The sequence below is a fragment of the Pleurodeles waltl genome, chromosome 1_1, assembly GCF_031143425.1.
Source record: "Pleurodeles waltl isolate 20211129_DDA chromosome 1_1, aPleWal1.hap1.20221129, whole genome shotgun sequence".
In the NCBI taxonomy this organism is placed as follows: domain Eukaryota; kingdom Metazoa; phylum Chordata; class Amphibia; order Caudata; family Salamandridae; genus Pleurodeles; species Pleurodeles waltl.
Genome location: NC_090436.1, coordinates 213,015,415 through 213,031,560, shown reverse-complemented (window position 1 = coordinate 213,031,560; position 16,146 = coordinate 213,015,415). Strand labels below are relative to the sequence as shown.

General features: G+C 44.6%; 1 protein-coding gene across 2 annotated transcripts in view; it reads right to left on the bottom strand.

The window, feature by feature from the left end:
- LOC138282919 (UDP-glucuronosyltransferase 3A1-like) overlaps nucleotides 1-16,146 on the bottom strand; it is a 347,196-nt gene that overhangs the window by 136,783 nt on the left and 194,267 nt on the right. For both annotated transcript variants that reach the window (XM_069220977.1, XM_069220968.1), the window contains one exon: nucleotides 764-1,289. In XM_069220977.1, coding sequence (XP_069077078.1) covers nucleotides 764-1,289 — 526 coding nt within the window. The remainder of the gene's footprint in view (nucleotides 1-763; nucleotides 1,290-16,146) is intronic.

Below are 16,146 nucleotides of genomic sequence, written 5' to 3'. Positions count from 1 at the left end.
GTTGGAAATAAAGGATGCTAATTTGGCGTGAGTAGCTTATGTGAAGAAAAAGTTATGAGGGCCTAAGCACAAACTGCCCCAAATAGCCAAAAAACAGGCCTGTCACCTGATGGAGGAAAGGCCTGGCAGCGAAGGGGCTAAAGCATATAAACTGCTTAGGCCAGGGCTTTCACTAGTGATACACTGGGGGTCCATAGAAGTCAAAAGGTTAAGAACCACTGCTCCAAGCAACAAACTAAAAACTGAAGGAACCCTGTAACTAAGAACATAGAAAATTACTAGTGACTCCTACATAGAAGAAAGATGGAGCTTCTCATCAGTCTGGGCCTTCATGCCACAAGGAAGCCTCTTTCTTCTTATTGTTCAACTGTTACAAATTCTGCTGTACATCTCAGTTTAGTCACTTTGCAGAGTTCAAGAAATTTGGATACTCGACATTCAACCCGTGCTCCTTATTTGGCAAAGCAAACTTGAAACAGCTCTCTCTGCCTCTCTCTCTGTCTCTCGGTCTCTCTTTCTGTATCGCACACTATACAATGATTGTTGAGTTTCATATCTCTGTCTTCCAAGGTATAAAGATAAAATATTCATTACGTTTTTTTCTAAACAGCTAAACTCGGAAAAAAATCTATACGTTAAATCTGAAAGAAATGAGAGTGTCATAATGCATATTTTCTGTAATCCAGCAATGTAACTTAATGAATAACATGTTTTGTGTCGCTGCTAAAAAGATTCATAGTAATAAAATTTGCAAGTGACTCACCTGAGAAACTGGGTTTGCAGGCCTTGCCAGTATCCCTCCAATATGAATGGTGTTTGGAAGAAGAGGGCGTGCAAAGTCAATGGAAAAGTCTGTGTTAAAGAGCCACAGCTCTGTTTTTTGGTAGAGTTCAGGAAGAACTGGTCTGGCTCCTTCTTGGAAATGGTCTTCGATTACTTTGTCAAACTTTTTGTGTATTAGATAACTGAATATTTTAGAGGTAACATACAAGACGACGTTCTTCACACTCCCCCAGAAGTCCATGTGATCTGTTAGACAGGATTTAAACACTGGAACGTAGGAGAGGGGACTTGGGATGCCATTTATTTGGCCACCCGCAAATATTGAAGGAAAGAAAGAAACAAAAGGTAATCCCAGTTTTTCTACAAACAGGAAAGAGCAAGGATTATAGCTGTCAACTATTACAATATCATACTTCTCTGTCTCGAGTGAGTTGAAGATTTTGGACTGGTTCAGTAGGATGTTGCACTGTCTTGCAAAGTGACCCATTAGCTGCAGATAATCAAATCTAAAGAGAATAAAAATCAAGAAATATGTAACATGAATTCTCATGCGAGTTACTTTGGCTCAAGATACTCAATCTTCTTATATAGCTTTGTAGCCGCTGCAGAGGGCTATACTTGTTGTTAAAGGCCTGAGCTCTAGTTATGGGCCCAAAGCAGAAGGGATAAAAGGCTTTTAGAACATTCCACCCACTAAGGCTAGAGTGTTCTGAATTAAAAAGGTAGAAACATGAATGCAAACATTAGAATGTTGGAACTCCGGTGGTATACCAGCCATTATGAGCCTGCAGCTAGCCAATTGTTTTTAATGGAGCTCTCAACACTCCAATGTTCTAACAAGTGTTAACCTGGCATGCAAATACAATATACATATTTCGATAAAACCAAGGAAATACTCTTTTTTATTGTATTCAGGTATTTTTATAGTGTCCACTTAAACCTCTTATTCATTGGGGCACTTTACAATGCAAACAAATTTACATGCTTCTCAGCATTCATACATATGTTAATGACGTGTTGACTAATCAGCATGTAAGGTCTGATATGGGCGGACTGGTTACTTCATCACAAACGTGATGCGTATACAGTGAGCTGTTTTACAAGTGCATTATAACCAATGGCACTTGAAATATGGCTGATGGTATTTCCTAAATCAGGACCTTAGCCCCATGCAGTGAACAAGGTTTCTTATACGGCATGCAAGGATAATATAGTATTGTGGTTGATGTGTGGTCAGGGAGTCCAGAGACAGGAGGCAGCTTAGGGAAGGCGCAGAGGAGCAGTTGGGAGGTTGGGTAAATGTAATGCTCTACTACCTCCATTAAATACTTAGAACTTCAAAGTACAGTGCAGATAGGGAAACGTCCTCAACAATGACTCCGGAAATGCAATCATTACGCAAGCAACGCAAGTGTAACCATGCTTGCGTGAACAACGATTGCCTTTTTCTCTGCCTTAACAACGCATGTGCTGAACAGTGCATATGCGGGGTTAAGGCAGAGAAAAAGGCAGAGGGCACAGGGAGAGGATGCAATCAGGTAAGTGGGGTTGGGGGGTAGTTTTTAGGGGTGGGGGTAGATTGAGGCCTTAGGGTGAGGTTGGGGGTGGTGGTAGTTTGGTTTTTAGGGGCAAGGGTGGGGGGATTGGTGTAGTTCTGATTTTTATGGGTGGGATCAGAGTAGTTCTGGTTTTTAGGGGAGGCGTGGGGGATCAGAGTAGTTCTGTTTTGTAGGGGCAGGGTGGGGGGGGTCGGTGTAGTTCTGTTTTTTAGGGGTGGGGTGGGGGGTCAGGGTAGTTATGTTTTTGGGTGTGGGGCGATCGGGGTAGTTTTGTGTTTAGGGGCAGGGTGGGGGGGGGTCGGGTATTTCTGTTTTTAGTGCCAGGGATTGGGGTAGTTTGATTCTTAGGGGTGGCGTGGGGGATCAGGGTACTTTGGTTTTTAGAGGTGTGGAGGGTTGATCAGGGTAGTTTGGTTGATAGAGGTGGGGTGGGGGGATCACGGTAGTTTGTTTTTTTAGGTGTGGGGGATCGGGGTAGTTCAGTTTTTAGGGTCACTGTATTTTTGTTTTTGGGGTGGGGCGGGGGTCAGGGTAGTTTTGTTCTTATGGGTGGGATGAAGGGATCGGGGTCACTTGGTTTTTAGGGGCGGGGTTGGGGGAATGGGGTAATTCTATTTTTAGGGGCGGGGTGGGGGGTCAGGGTAGTTCTGTTTTTAGGCGCAGGGTGAAGGGTCGGGGTAGTTTTGTTTTTGAGGGCGGGGGGTCAGGGTAGTTCTGTTTTTAGGGGTGGGGTGGGGTGGGGGTTGGGTAGCTTTGTTTTTGGGGGTGGAGGTGTGGTAGTTTTGTTTTTAGGAGCGGGTGGGGGATCGGGGTAGTTATGTTTTTAGGGGTGGGGTAGTTTTGTTTTTGGAGGTAGGGGGTGTTAGCGCATCTGAACTTAATAAGTAAACTTACAAGGGGACGCAAATAGGTTGATGAACCTTTTGACTCGCAATTAAGATGTGCTTACCATAGATCAAGATCATAATCAATAATCAATACATAATAATCAATAATCATTAGTAATCAATAAAATTAATAATCAATGGAGGCTGTATTTATCACGCACCATGACCTTTCAGTCATGAATAACCACACCTTTAGTAAGGTTTAGAATATTTATTTCGCTATATGAACAATGCTAAGGTCATGTAGATAAATATCAAAATCAAATGAAACACATATGGAAACAGCACTGGTTGTCCAAAGCGGTGGAAGAAACGTAACTTAATCAAAGCTTGAACTACAACACATTCTAAGGTTATGGTGCAAATCAATAGCAAAGTCAACTGTATCAACGTTATAACATACATGTAATTCAGCAGAGAAAATTCATCATGTTTTAATCCCTGTTATCGTAAGTCATTAGCGAGAATCCTTAACTAACATCAAATTAGCATCAGCATGTTGGGCTTTATGTAAAACAATTCAGTAACACAAATTTGGGAAAGAAATCTATCAAAACAGCGCAGTTAGTATCTAGAAGAAAAAGCAAATATGTATGATAATCATAATCTAGATATACTTATCCTCAGGGTGGATCAGCAAAGCAGAATCATTCTTCGTCCTCAGGACATCAGTCGATCAGCAAAGCATCAGCAAAGCATCAGAATTTAAAAAGGGCAAAGTCTTTAGGCATTAAAGTTAAGCATGTCTCTAGTATAGACGCATAAGAATGTAATAACCTTTCGGTCAGAAAAAATGGGCAGTAAGCTTTCTACTCTCAGAATGAATGAATGACCCCCTTCCCTCTGTGTACTCTTGTTAAGTCAAAACTGTTAAAACTATCCCCTAAATCCCTGTTGGTCAGTTATTCGTATGTTCACACTCTGTCTAATAAAACAAAAATCTCACATCTATGAATTCTAATATTTCTCCGTTCTCATATTGTTGATTGGTTCGTCTTGCAATGTCCTCATCATCCGGCTTGCAGCTTCTACTCTAGTCAGTATCTTCATTGTTCTTGTCCTGGGAAAGTCAGTCTCACACACATTAGTCATAAAATGTTGCATTATCAAGAGCATCATCTCCTAGCAGTTGGTTGCATTAGTCTAACATGTATTCAAGTATTAATCATTGGTTAGTACACTTCGTTAACATTGGTGGCCATGCTTCGTAATCTGTTTTTCAAATGCGTGCATTATTGTTCTACGTTGTTTTATTTTCCACATCTGCTTATTATTCAAAATCCATAAGCACTCATTAATAATTTTTATTAAGACACCTGCACTAGCAGGGGTCAGGGTAGTTTTCTTGCGGGGTGGGGGGATCGGGTAGTTTTGCTTTTAGGGGTGGGGGGTCTGGGGTAGTTTTGTTTTTAGGGGTGGGGTGGGGGGTTGGGGTAGTTTGGTTTTTAGGAGCAGGGGTGGGGGGATCGAGGTAGTTTAGTTTTTAGGGCCAGATTGGGGGGATAGGGTATTTATGTTTTTAGGGGTAGGGTGGGGGTTCAGGGTGTTTTTTTTTTTGGGGTGGGTGGTCGGGGTAGTTTTGTTGTGAAGGTGGGGGATCAGGGTGGTTTTGTTCTTAGGGGCGGGGTGGGGGTCGGGGTTGTTTTGTTTTTGGGGGTGGGGTAGTTTTATTTTTAGGGGCGGGTGGGGGATCAGGGTTGTTTTATTTTTTGTGGTAGGGGTGGGGTGGCTCTGTTTTAAGGGGTGGCGTGGGGGTCAGGATGCTTTTGTTTTTGGGGGTGGAGGGGTTGGGGTAGTTTAGTTTTTGAGGGTGGGGAGTCGGGGTAGGGGCGGGTCGTTGTTTTTAGGGCGAGTGGGGGAGGTCGGGGAAGGTTTTAGGGCTCAGGGTGGGTGGGAGGTATCAGGGGTAGTTTTGTTTTTAGGGGTGGAGGATAGGGGTAGATTTAGTATTAGGGGTTGGGTACTTTTGGGCTTTATGGCAGGTGTGGGGTGACATGCTAGAACCACGCATGCCGTTCCCATACATGCGTTTACTATGCATGCTTTTACAACGAAAAATTGTAAAGGCATGCATGATAAAGGCTTTCGTGGTACCAACGCTGACGGTGTTGTTCAGGCACGAGTGGTTCCAGCATTAGTTGTTCCATCATACATTCAAGCATTATTATCTAAAAACTATGTAACCCACACTACCACGCTCAACTACTTTAAAAACAACACGGACATTATTCCACTCAAAGTGTATTTAGCCATGATTCCCTGTATGGTACCATTTACCCCCTTGGGAACGTCTGGCTGGGTTTGGAGCTAAACTGTGCAGGAGAGGATTCACATTCCTGTTCCAGTAAATGTATGAAAACCCCATTTAAACCCCATTCACTAAGTATCCTCACTCCGGAACACCATGTACTCAAAGGGCTACGTATCATACTCTAAAATGTGTTTACATATGTTCTCCTATCACTGCTCAAAATACTCATGTGATAGTGATTGCAGGGAGAAGGTCAAAATGAATTAACTTGCTAACAATAACAATAATGTAACACAAAAATTACATTAAATTAATATGTGACTAATATGTAGTAACACACTTTTAAAATAGTGTTTCGTTTCTTTCGATATGAGTAATGAAAATTATCATTCATTTATTAATTCTTGGGTGGCATGACTTCATGGGTGTTAGAAATGGAGTCTTTGGTTGGCAGACAGGTTACCCCCTGTCCAAGGAAGGACCCTCACTCTAGTCAGGGTAAAGGAGAATCACACTCAGGTAACCCTCGCTCACCCTCTTGGTAGCTTGGCACGAGCAGGCAGGCTTAACTCAGAGAAAATGTGTTGAGTATTTGTACAAACACACACAGTAACCCAGTGAACTACTACAAAATGACACAATACAGGTTTAGGAAAATAGTAAATATTTTATCTAAATAGACAAGACCAAATACAATAAAAATCCACAATATATAGTTAAAAATACGAAGTTAGCACTTAAAAGCAAGAAAACAGTGATCTGAGGTGAAACACTGCAAGTTGGTAAATCACGGCATTGTAACTAAGTCATTCACGGAATCGGTCGACCTCCAGGTACAGTACCTTTAGAACAAGCAGAAAACAGGCCGGTGCACGGAGTCAGGGAGAACAGCCTCGCTGAAACCAATGCAGCGGCGATTCCAACGCTATGGGGTAGGAAGACTATGGCGTTGCACAGCGGTATTGGGTCCTATCTGCAGGGCGGTGGAGATGAGGTGTTGTCGGATGCAGTCGGTCCCTTGGTTGCAGCAGATGCAAAGTCCGGCGGAGTTACAATGCTTCGGGGCGACCTCACGGGGTCCCAATGACGTCCCAGGGCCGCAGGCGCTGCAATGGCATCGGATCGTTACAGACGTTGGACTTGCGACACTCTGATGTCAGCAAAGTGGGGCAGGATCGGCGGTTGCAGCGATGCAAGCCCTACAGGGTGGTCGGACTTCTACGAGGTCCACGGCCTCGGGGCAGGTTGGCGTCGCGGTTCCGGGGTAGCAGCGTCAGCTCACAGGGTTGTCGGACTCGCACTCAACGAGGTCCATTGACTTGGTGCTTGCAGCGCCGCGGTTCCAGGCAGCGGCGTCCTTTGCGAAGTCGCACGGCGGCATCTGGCGCCAGTAGACTACTTCTTCTCTGGGAATTCACTTTCAGGGGTCCAGGAACTGGAATGGCACCGTCCGAAAAGCTAGAATCCACAGCAAGTAGACTCAGGTCTGGTTGGTGAAGCCTTTGCTGTCCCTGAGGCTTCAAAACAGGAGGCAGGCTCTACTCCAAGCCCTTGGAGTCACTTCTCAAGCAGGAATGCAACAAAGTCCAGTCTCTGTCCCCTTGCAAAGGCAGAAGCAGCAACTGCAGGATAGCTCCACAAAGCACAGTCACAGGCAGGGCAGCACTTCTCCTCAGCTGTTCTCCAGGGAGAGGTTCCTCTTGAATCCTGGAAGTAATCAAATTTTTCAAGGGTTTGGATATTCTTCTTATATCCCGTTCTGCCTACTGTGCCTACTTCAAAAGAAAGTCTCTCTTGTTTGTGAGATCCTGCCTTGCCCAGGCCAGGCCCCAGACATATACCAGGGGGTTGGAGACTGCATTGTGGGAGGGCAGGCACAGCCCTTTCAGGTGTAAGTGACCACTCCTCCCCTCCCTGCTAGCACAGATGGCACATCAGGATATGTAGGCTCCACCTCAGCTCCCTTTGTGTCATTGTCTAGCGAGAGGTGCAAACAGCCCAACTGTCAAACTGACCCAGACAGGGAATTCACAAACAGACAGAGTCACAGAATGGTTTAAGCAAGAAAATGGCTACTTTCTAAAAGTGGCATTTCCAAACACACAATCTCAAAACCAACTTCACTAAAAGATGTATTTTTAAATTGTGAGTTCGGAGACCCCAACCTCCACATGTCCATCTACTCCCAAAGGGAATCTGTCCTTTAATAATATCTAAGGCCAGCCCCCATGTTAACCTATGAGAGAGATAGGCCTTGTACAGAGAAAATCTGGCAGTATTTCACTGTCAGGTCATATAAAACACATCAGTATATGTCCCACCTTAAACCTACACTGCACCCTGCCCATGGGGCTACCTAGGGCCTACCATAGAGGTGTCTTACATGTCAGAATAGGGAAGGTTTAAGCCTGGCAATTGTGTACACTTGCCAAGTCAAATTGGCAGTTTAAAACTGCACACACAAACTCTGCAGTGACAGGTCTGAGCCCTGTTTACAGGGCTACTAATGTTGGTGGCACAACCAGTGCTGCCGGCCCACTAGTAGCATTTGATTTACAGGCCCTGGGCACTGCGCTATGGGCTTACTGGTAAATCAAATATGCCAATCATGGATAAGTCAATCAACAATATAATTTACACAGAGAGCATATGCACTTTAGCACTGGTTAGCAGTGGTAAAGTGCTCAGAGTCCTAAAGCCAGCAACAACAGATCAGAAATAAAATAGGAGGAAGGAGGCAAAAAGATTGGAGATGACCCTGCAAAAGGGAAAAAGTCCAACAATGGACCATTAAGGCAAATGTCCAATTATTAAATACGATTTTCACAAATAGGCACAAGTACGTCTTAGGGAAAAAAATAGCACAGGCAATGATATTAAGCGATCACGTTATAAGGTACCTTTAGTTTCACTCTTCTACCTCTCTTTGCTTTTCTGAGGCTTCCTAATCAACAATTTGATACACTTTTTTATTAAATAGTAATATACTGGAGTGGCTGATGAACAAAACAAAAAAAGATTGATCCAGTAAACAACTCTCCATATAACTTACTTAGGGCCTGACGGATATCGCATTATACCCTATGGGATTTAGATACTGGTGGGCACGTAACTCCGTCTCAACGGTGACGGATATCCTGTCTGCCAATATCTAAATCCCATTTTATCCTATAGGATTTAGATATTAGATACTGGCGGACAGGATGAGATGGAGTAACTCATCAGCCATTATCTAAATCAGGCCCTTACTGTTATATGTTTTCTTTATCTTCCTGTTGACTTTTCTAATTTTGCTCAAGGTTGCCTGTTCTGGTGGATTAATACATGCTCCTTGTGTGGCTTGTTTCATGGCCGTAGGACGTCCTGACTTGTACTTCAGGCTTCACACGTTCTTGTGGGACTTAAAAGGATATTGGGGCGGGTTTGATTTTTTTTAGTTATATGAACCCGTTGGTGGCTCGCGGTCATTGGCCGCTGCTGGGGGCTCATATTAAAGCTATTCTTCTTTAGTCAGTCTCCAGAACATTTATTTCTGGGATAAGCTTTTGCTCATTGACTTTTGAACAATTCCTGCCTGAAGCAGAAAACGAGCCTCCCCTTCTGTCTTTCAACTCACTGTTCTCTTTTCTTGAGTGTGAATGAGTCCTCCTTACAGCAAACGCTCACATACTTTGAGAGCAATAATCTGCAATGAAATATAACAACATTTAACAAAATGCATTAAAACACCACAATCTTCTATGAGTATCCCCTCACATTAAAACTGATTAAGTCACTTGACATGCAAATTAGCTTTGGATGAAGTTTCTTTAATCCTAAATGGAAACTAATTTGTGTGCTACAATTGCTACAGTTATAAGTCAGTCTTATGCTTTCAATAGGGGTTTCAGACTTTCATCTCTTTCTGTCCCAGAATGGCCACTACTTCTGCCATGCTTCAGGATTACAATCATTCTTCAACACGCTCCTTATCCCAGAGAGGCATAGGTACTTATCAGCTGTTTGCATAAACCTTATTTCAGAATGGCAGTCTTGCAAGCCTTTCTCCTTACTCATATGTTTCGCCTAGAGGAAGGAGTCCATCCCCTCCTCTTTCTATTCGCAGCTTTCAGTGAGACTTTATATAACTCCTAATAGGGTCGGACCAGCCTATAGAGCAATCAGAGCAGTTCCCGATGGCCTGGTCACACAGTTTAGTATGTGGGCCAGTTTTCTTTAGCAGTTGTGAGTCAGTTTTATTGCTAGGTGGGCCGGTGTGTATGATATTACCATTTTTTTGCTATATATTTTGGTGCCTGGGCCTATTTTTTGTCCCAGTCTGACCCTGTCTTCTGTCACAGGAGAAGGACTTTCCACTTTTCCTTTAAGCCATGAAACTAACTTCATAAGGTACTTACTTTAACTCCCTTTTCTTGCTTCTACATTTGTGAACATACTTCTTCCCATCAGAAGCTACCTTTATCTACCAGAGAGCAGTATATAGAACACTGTACATGGAGCACTCTGTGACTATCTGGCTATAACAGTAAGTAAGTAATCTTTATTTGCCTGATTAATTAAAACCATTGAAATAAAAGTTCTAACAAGTCTAATCACACATATTAGACAGTCCTAGATAAAACCCATAATGTAAAAGATCAAGTCTACTTTTATCAGCCTGTTAGTTGCAGGTAATATTTCTACATGTGCATTGGTTCTGCTGTGATGCATAAAATCCAATAACAGGCTATTAATGTACACTGCATTGTATAATTGACAGACCGATGAGTATGCGATCAGCGTCTAATATGAAAAGCCACTAGTAGAGCTTGTAAAATACTTTGATACCGCTTAGCTAGCTCTCTGTAGTCCGATGATTGCCCTAGTTAGTTATCCCCTCAGTCTTACAGCACCGGGTGGGAGAGGGAACCCTCCTCCAGAGTTGTCAGTACTTTAATAATTCCTGTTACGTTGAATATCCCTATTAAATAAGAGGGAACCCCTTTCATGGTTAGATTAGCAGCAGACAATGTGCTTAATGACTGTATTTTCTGTTCAAAGATAGTTATAAAACGGACAAGTCGGAAGGCCAGTTGAATGTCTTCACCGGAAAAACATGCATTTGCTGCCTGTCTGCCTGTTCTTATTCCTTTCACTTTAAAAAGTCGCTTTAGCAGCCATTTACGTTAGTGTCTGAGACCTTAGCATATACATATGAAGTGCAACACATGCTCATCCGCCCTGCAAAGTTGACAACTGTTGTTTGCCTGAGGTTGTTTCCATGGCGGTAGGTGGGGCAGAGCAGGGAGGTTGCAGAGCCGATGCCGGAGAAATGTATCCTTGGATCTTTTTGTGAATGCTACACCTAAGTAGGATTGTGGTGAGCCACTGAGGTAGCTCTGCAGAGTGAGCCATCCAAGGGTTCTTCCTGAAAGTTCTGCTTTATCTTTATGTAGCAACAAGACCCTTTTGACGGCTTTAGTTACAAGTGTTTTAAAGCTGTTACATGTCCCAGAGATATCCCAGAGGTCATTAAGTCCCAATAGCTCTATTGATTCTTGCAGATATTTTTTTGCTGCATCTGTATCTCTGGTTATTAGTTAATTTCACAGGTGAGCATTTAGGGTCCCTGGATCTGCACTCTTGATCTTATACCAGCTTTTTACATAGGCGCCAAAGTACAAATTGTTGTGACTGTAAGCCAAATTCTAATCTTATTTGTTCTGGTGAAGTGTAACTTGGTAGGCTGTTAAGCTGGTAGTCAGGGTGCTAGCATTTTTGCCCCTCATACATTTGCTTCCATAGGTGATAGTCAGGATGAGTGCTTATATTACCTGAATGATTGGGGTCAGCTTGGTCCGGCAGTATGGTTCTGGAGGAATTTAGTGCAACAGCCACTGCCAATCCTCTTCTTTTTAGTGTCTTTTTATGAGGTGTGGATGTGCCTTTGCTGTCTACTATTACCCCCAAGTATTGGTATTAATTAATTGTTTCTATCCTTTGACCTGCCAGATGCCAGCAGTGCTTCCAATATGTCTTACTTTGATTCAGCTGCATGATTTTCATTTTATACAAGTTTATAGTCAGCCCGTTTTTTACAGAGTAGTCATGGGCTGTGTCACAAAGACATTGGAAACCAACAGGGGTTTGGCTGATTAACACAAGGTCCTTTGCCTATAGTAGATTTGAAAGGCTGAGCCCACCCAATCTAGGTGCGTGGGAGTTCCATTTGTATAATTCAGTTGATAAGTCTGCCATGAAGAGATTGAACAGGATCAGGGCTAGTACGCAGCCTTGTTTCAGCTCCTTGGTGGTTGAGATCCTTTTTGTCAAGTATTCACCCATCACTTGAACCCAGATATCTGTATGTAGCAGGATCAACTGTTTCAAGAGCCCAGATGGGATGTCTTGGGGCCAGATGTCGCAATGTAACATATTTGCGATTCGGAAATAGCGATTTCTTAAAAATCGCTATTTGCGAGGCCCAAATACCGAATCGCAAAAAAATTGCGATTCGGTATTTGAAAATCACAAATTGCAAGAACGCACACTTGGCAGAGCCTGATGACATCACAAGCAGGAAGTGAGTTATCCCAGGCAGTTTGCAGGTGCCACACCCAAAGGAGCAGTGAGACACAGCCCAGCCACAGGGAGCAAGTCTGTGAACAAGGCAGGACTGCACATCAGCATGGACAACTCTGCAAATGGAAAGGAAAAGGGAGAGAGGAAAAGAAAACTCAAGTTCAGTGAGCAGGAACTGGAGGTGCTCACTGAGGAGATGGTGAGGAGCCATGACCAGCTGTTCGGGAAAAGCTCACTCCAGGTCCCTGAGAGTGAGAAGCGCAAACTCTGGGCGGACATACAAAAAAAATCATCGCTGTGGGGGTTGCGCAGCGCTCAGTGGAGGAGATCAAAAAGAGGTGGTACGACCTGCGTTCCCGTGCCAAGGAGAGGGTGGCCAGAAGACTACAGGAGGCAAGGAGCACAGGAGGCTGACCATCCACCGAGACACCCTCCACCCCCATGGAAGACCTGGTGGAGTCGAGACTCCTCTCAGAAGCTGTCAGTGGGGTCACTGACATAGACACATCCGGCACACCAAGCACCAGTAAAGGTAAGTGCAATATTGAAATGTAACCCTATATGTGTATGTACAAATGCCCCTGAGGAATTAGCAATTAGTGCAAAGCATTGTGATAAGTAGTCCATTCCACATCTTAGAAGCGGCACAACAATGCCTTATGGGAGTGGTAGTCCACAACCCAGAGCTAAAAGTAGCGCATAGAATGTAATTAAGTAGAGCGACACCCAGAAGAACACAACACCCACTACATAGTGATATGATGTAACTGTACATTAATTACCATTGTGTAACCTTTGGTGATACATACATAAATGACATACTGCACATTGTCGTTGCAGATGGCCCAGGCCCAGCAGCATCAACATGTGTCGTTGTGGGGAATGCTGAAACCCACCCTCCATCAGACTCCAACACCAGTGAGTCAGTGAATATTGCACCTATCAGACGCAGGGCAGGGACTGTACCGCTCCCCGAATTGAGCCAGGACTCAGATGACATGCAGGATGACGGCCACACTCCATCCCCAGACGGCAGATCCACCGTAATGCAGGAGTCCCAACCCCAGCGTAACTCAACACCCCGCAGGAGGCCTCAGTATGCAGGCACACAGCACATGGAAGCAGGAGAGGGCCCATCAGTCTTCGGTGGCCTGGAATCCTCTATGCTGAAACTGCAGCGCCTGCAAAAAACAGAAGCTAACAGCAATGCATAGACAGATGCAGGCACACAATGCCAACATGGGGGGGGGGGCTGCATCGGCAGTTGGAGTGCCTTAATTCTAACATTTCAAAGCTGCATGAGGGACAGATCACAGCTTCCAAAAACACCAGGGAGCTGACCAATGCAGTGAGGAAACTCTGCACAGAGCTAAGGCATGACAGAGTCAGCCACCGCAGGCATGAGAGGCAATTCATGGCCATGTTTGGTGGATTCTGTAGATCGGTCAATCGCCTTGCAACATCTACAGCCCTCATATTGCGGCCTGCTGTGGCCGCACAGGTGGAGGCAGTGCACAGCAGTAGGGATGTAGCCCAGGGACTGGTCCAGATAACGAATGTTCTGGATACTATGCTGGGTAACCGCTCTGCTACACCCAGTGAACTTGAACTAGGGGAGACTGAGGACTCATCTAGCCTCAGCCACGTAGCTGTGCCCACTACAGATCCTAAGAACTGCAGTGCCCGGCACAGCACTGCCACTGTGGCAGATACCAGAGGTGCCGGTGACGCCACTGCTCGCTCAAGTGGCTTGCGTGGCCGTAAAAAGTGACTGTTATGGCCACAGGGGACTGGCTGCTTTTTTAGTTTTACAGTGAACTATGAATAAATAGTGAGACACTGTTAATGCTTATTTTATGACACATGTGTTTATTTGTTTTTGCTAGTGACACTTATGTTATCTGACGTTAAGGTAATAAAGGTTCTAACTACCAGTACACATGTCAGTGAAGTTGTGTTGTTATTACTTACATCTGAAATGGTTGTGCGTGATGTCTGCACGCCTTTGCCTGCACTCTGCTGCACTGGTCCTGTCTGCTGGCTGTAGGGGGGGGGTATGGGATCATCATCTGAGTCTGAATCAGATATTTCAGATGTGGCCACTATTCTACAGGTCCTGTCCGGGCTGTACTGTAGTGCCCATCCACTTTTGTGGATGCACCGGAAGCGATTCTTCAGCAGGCCAAAGGTGCGCTCAACCACATTGCGGGTTGCCCTGTGTGCTGAATTGGATCTCCGTTCTGCTGGTTTTGTAGGATTTAGGGAGGGCGTCATCATGTAGGTGCGCACTGCGTAGGCACTGTCTCCTGGAAGGAACAAAGGGTATAATGAGTAAGTGAGCCATCTGACGTCACAACGCCATCAAGGCACCAGTGTACAGAGGGACAATACCTTCACCAAACTCCCCAGCTAGCAGTCTTGTGTGAATCCCGCTGTGACGAAAGATGTATGAATCATGTGTGCTCCCTGGGTACCTGGCCACGAGATCAGTTATGATGTAGGAGGCATTGCATATCACCTGTATATTCATTGACTGTTGGTATTTACGGTTGCGGTACACATACTCTGTGGCCGACGGTGGACAGATTGCAACATGTGTCCCATCTATGGCACCTAGAACGTGGGGGAACTGTGCTATCTGGTAGAAATCTATTTTAGTCTGCTGTATTTCCTGTGGGGTGTGGGGGAATCTGATGTACTGGTGTATCCTACTCAGCATGGCGTTGAGAAATGCATTGAAAAATCTAGAGAGAGCACTCTGTGATAACCCTCCAGCTGCTGCTATGACCCCTTGATAGCTCCCTGAGGCAAGTAGGTGCAGGGAGCATAATACCTGCACATGGGTGGGTATGCTATTTGTCCTATATGTTGTGCGCTGCAGTATGGGTTGTAGCTCAGCTATCAGGTCAAGTATCATGGCTGAGTTCAACCTGTACTTATCATATATCTCCTCCTCAGTCTGGTCAAAAATGGTAATGCGCACTCTCAAAAATGCGCTCCTGTCTCCTCCTCCCTCTCCTCAAACCTGCCAAGATTCTCATTCTCCTCGCCATGACGGAGAGTGCAGCCATTGTGGAAAAAAGTCTGAGGCATTCTGGGCCTCTTTATATAGGTTGCACCTGGTTACCACCTGGTCTCACTCAGTGGTAATTTGCATGTGCAAAAGGCCATTCTGCGAAAATTTGCAATTTGCGAATTTTTGATGCATCGAATTGCAACATGGTTTTGCGTGTCGCATTTTGCACCTCGCATTTTCCGACTTGAAATACCGAATCGGTTTTGCGAGTTGCCATTCCAACTCGCAATTTGCGAAATGCTAATTGCGATTCGGTATTTCATGTTGCAAATTGCGACACGCAAAACCATGTCGCTTCGCAAAAAATCGCAAACGGATACATTTTGCGATTTGCACCGTTTGCGAATGCAAAATGATTTGATACATCTGGCCCTTTGTTTGCTAGTTTATCCCACAGTATCTCCCTGTCCATATGATTAAATTCTGAAGCATAATCAATGAAGCAGAGGTATTTAGAGAAGTTGGCTGCCTTGATGGCGTTGATCAGCAGGGGGAGAGTTAGTGTGGATTAGTGTGGAAAAATTTCACCAGCAGCCAAAGGCTGTATTCTTTTTTTAATGAAGAGCAGCGCCATCGCGCTCTGATGTCATCAAGCTGAGAGTGAAAGTAAATGAGCTGTTCTACTCATTTTCCAATCTCTTCCCCAGCACAGATTTTCATGGCAGGAGTATTGTTGTAAAGGAAAGAATCTTCCCTTTCCAATGATAACTTTCCTTTGTGGATCCCTATTTGGTGATAGGAGTGCAATCGCCAAGCAGCGATCCACCATCCAAACCCAGGAAGAGGGGAAGTGGCCTCTCAGGCATGGACAAGTCTCCCTTCAAAATAAAATAAAAGGTGTTTCTGGCCCCTGTGGGTGACAGTTGGGGATTTACCCCCAACCACCCACCCCGGGGGGAGAAAGCCCACAAGTTGTCAGAGAAACAAATCACAACAAAGAGAAAGGGGGTTGAGCCATAGGATTCATGCCCCCATTGTAGCAGGTCTCAAGCTACATCTCACTGACAAGACCTAAGTTGGTTGCAAAAA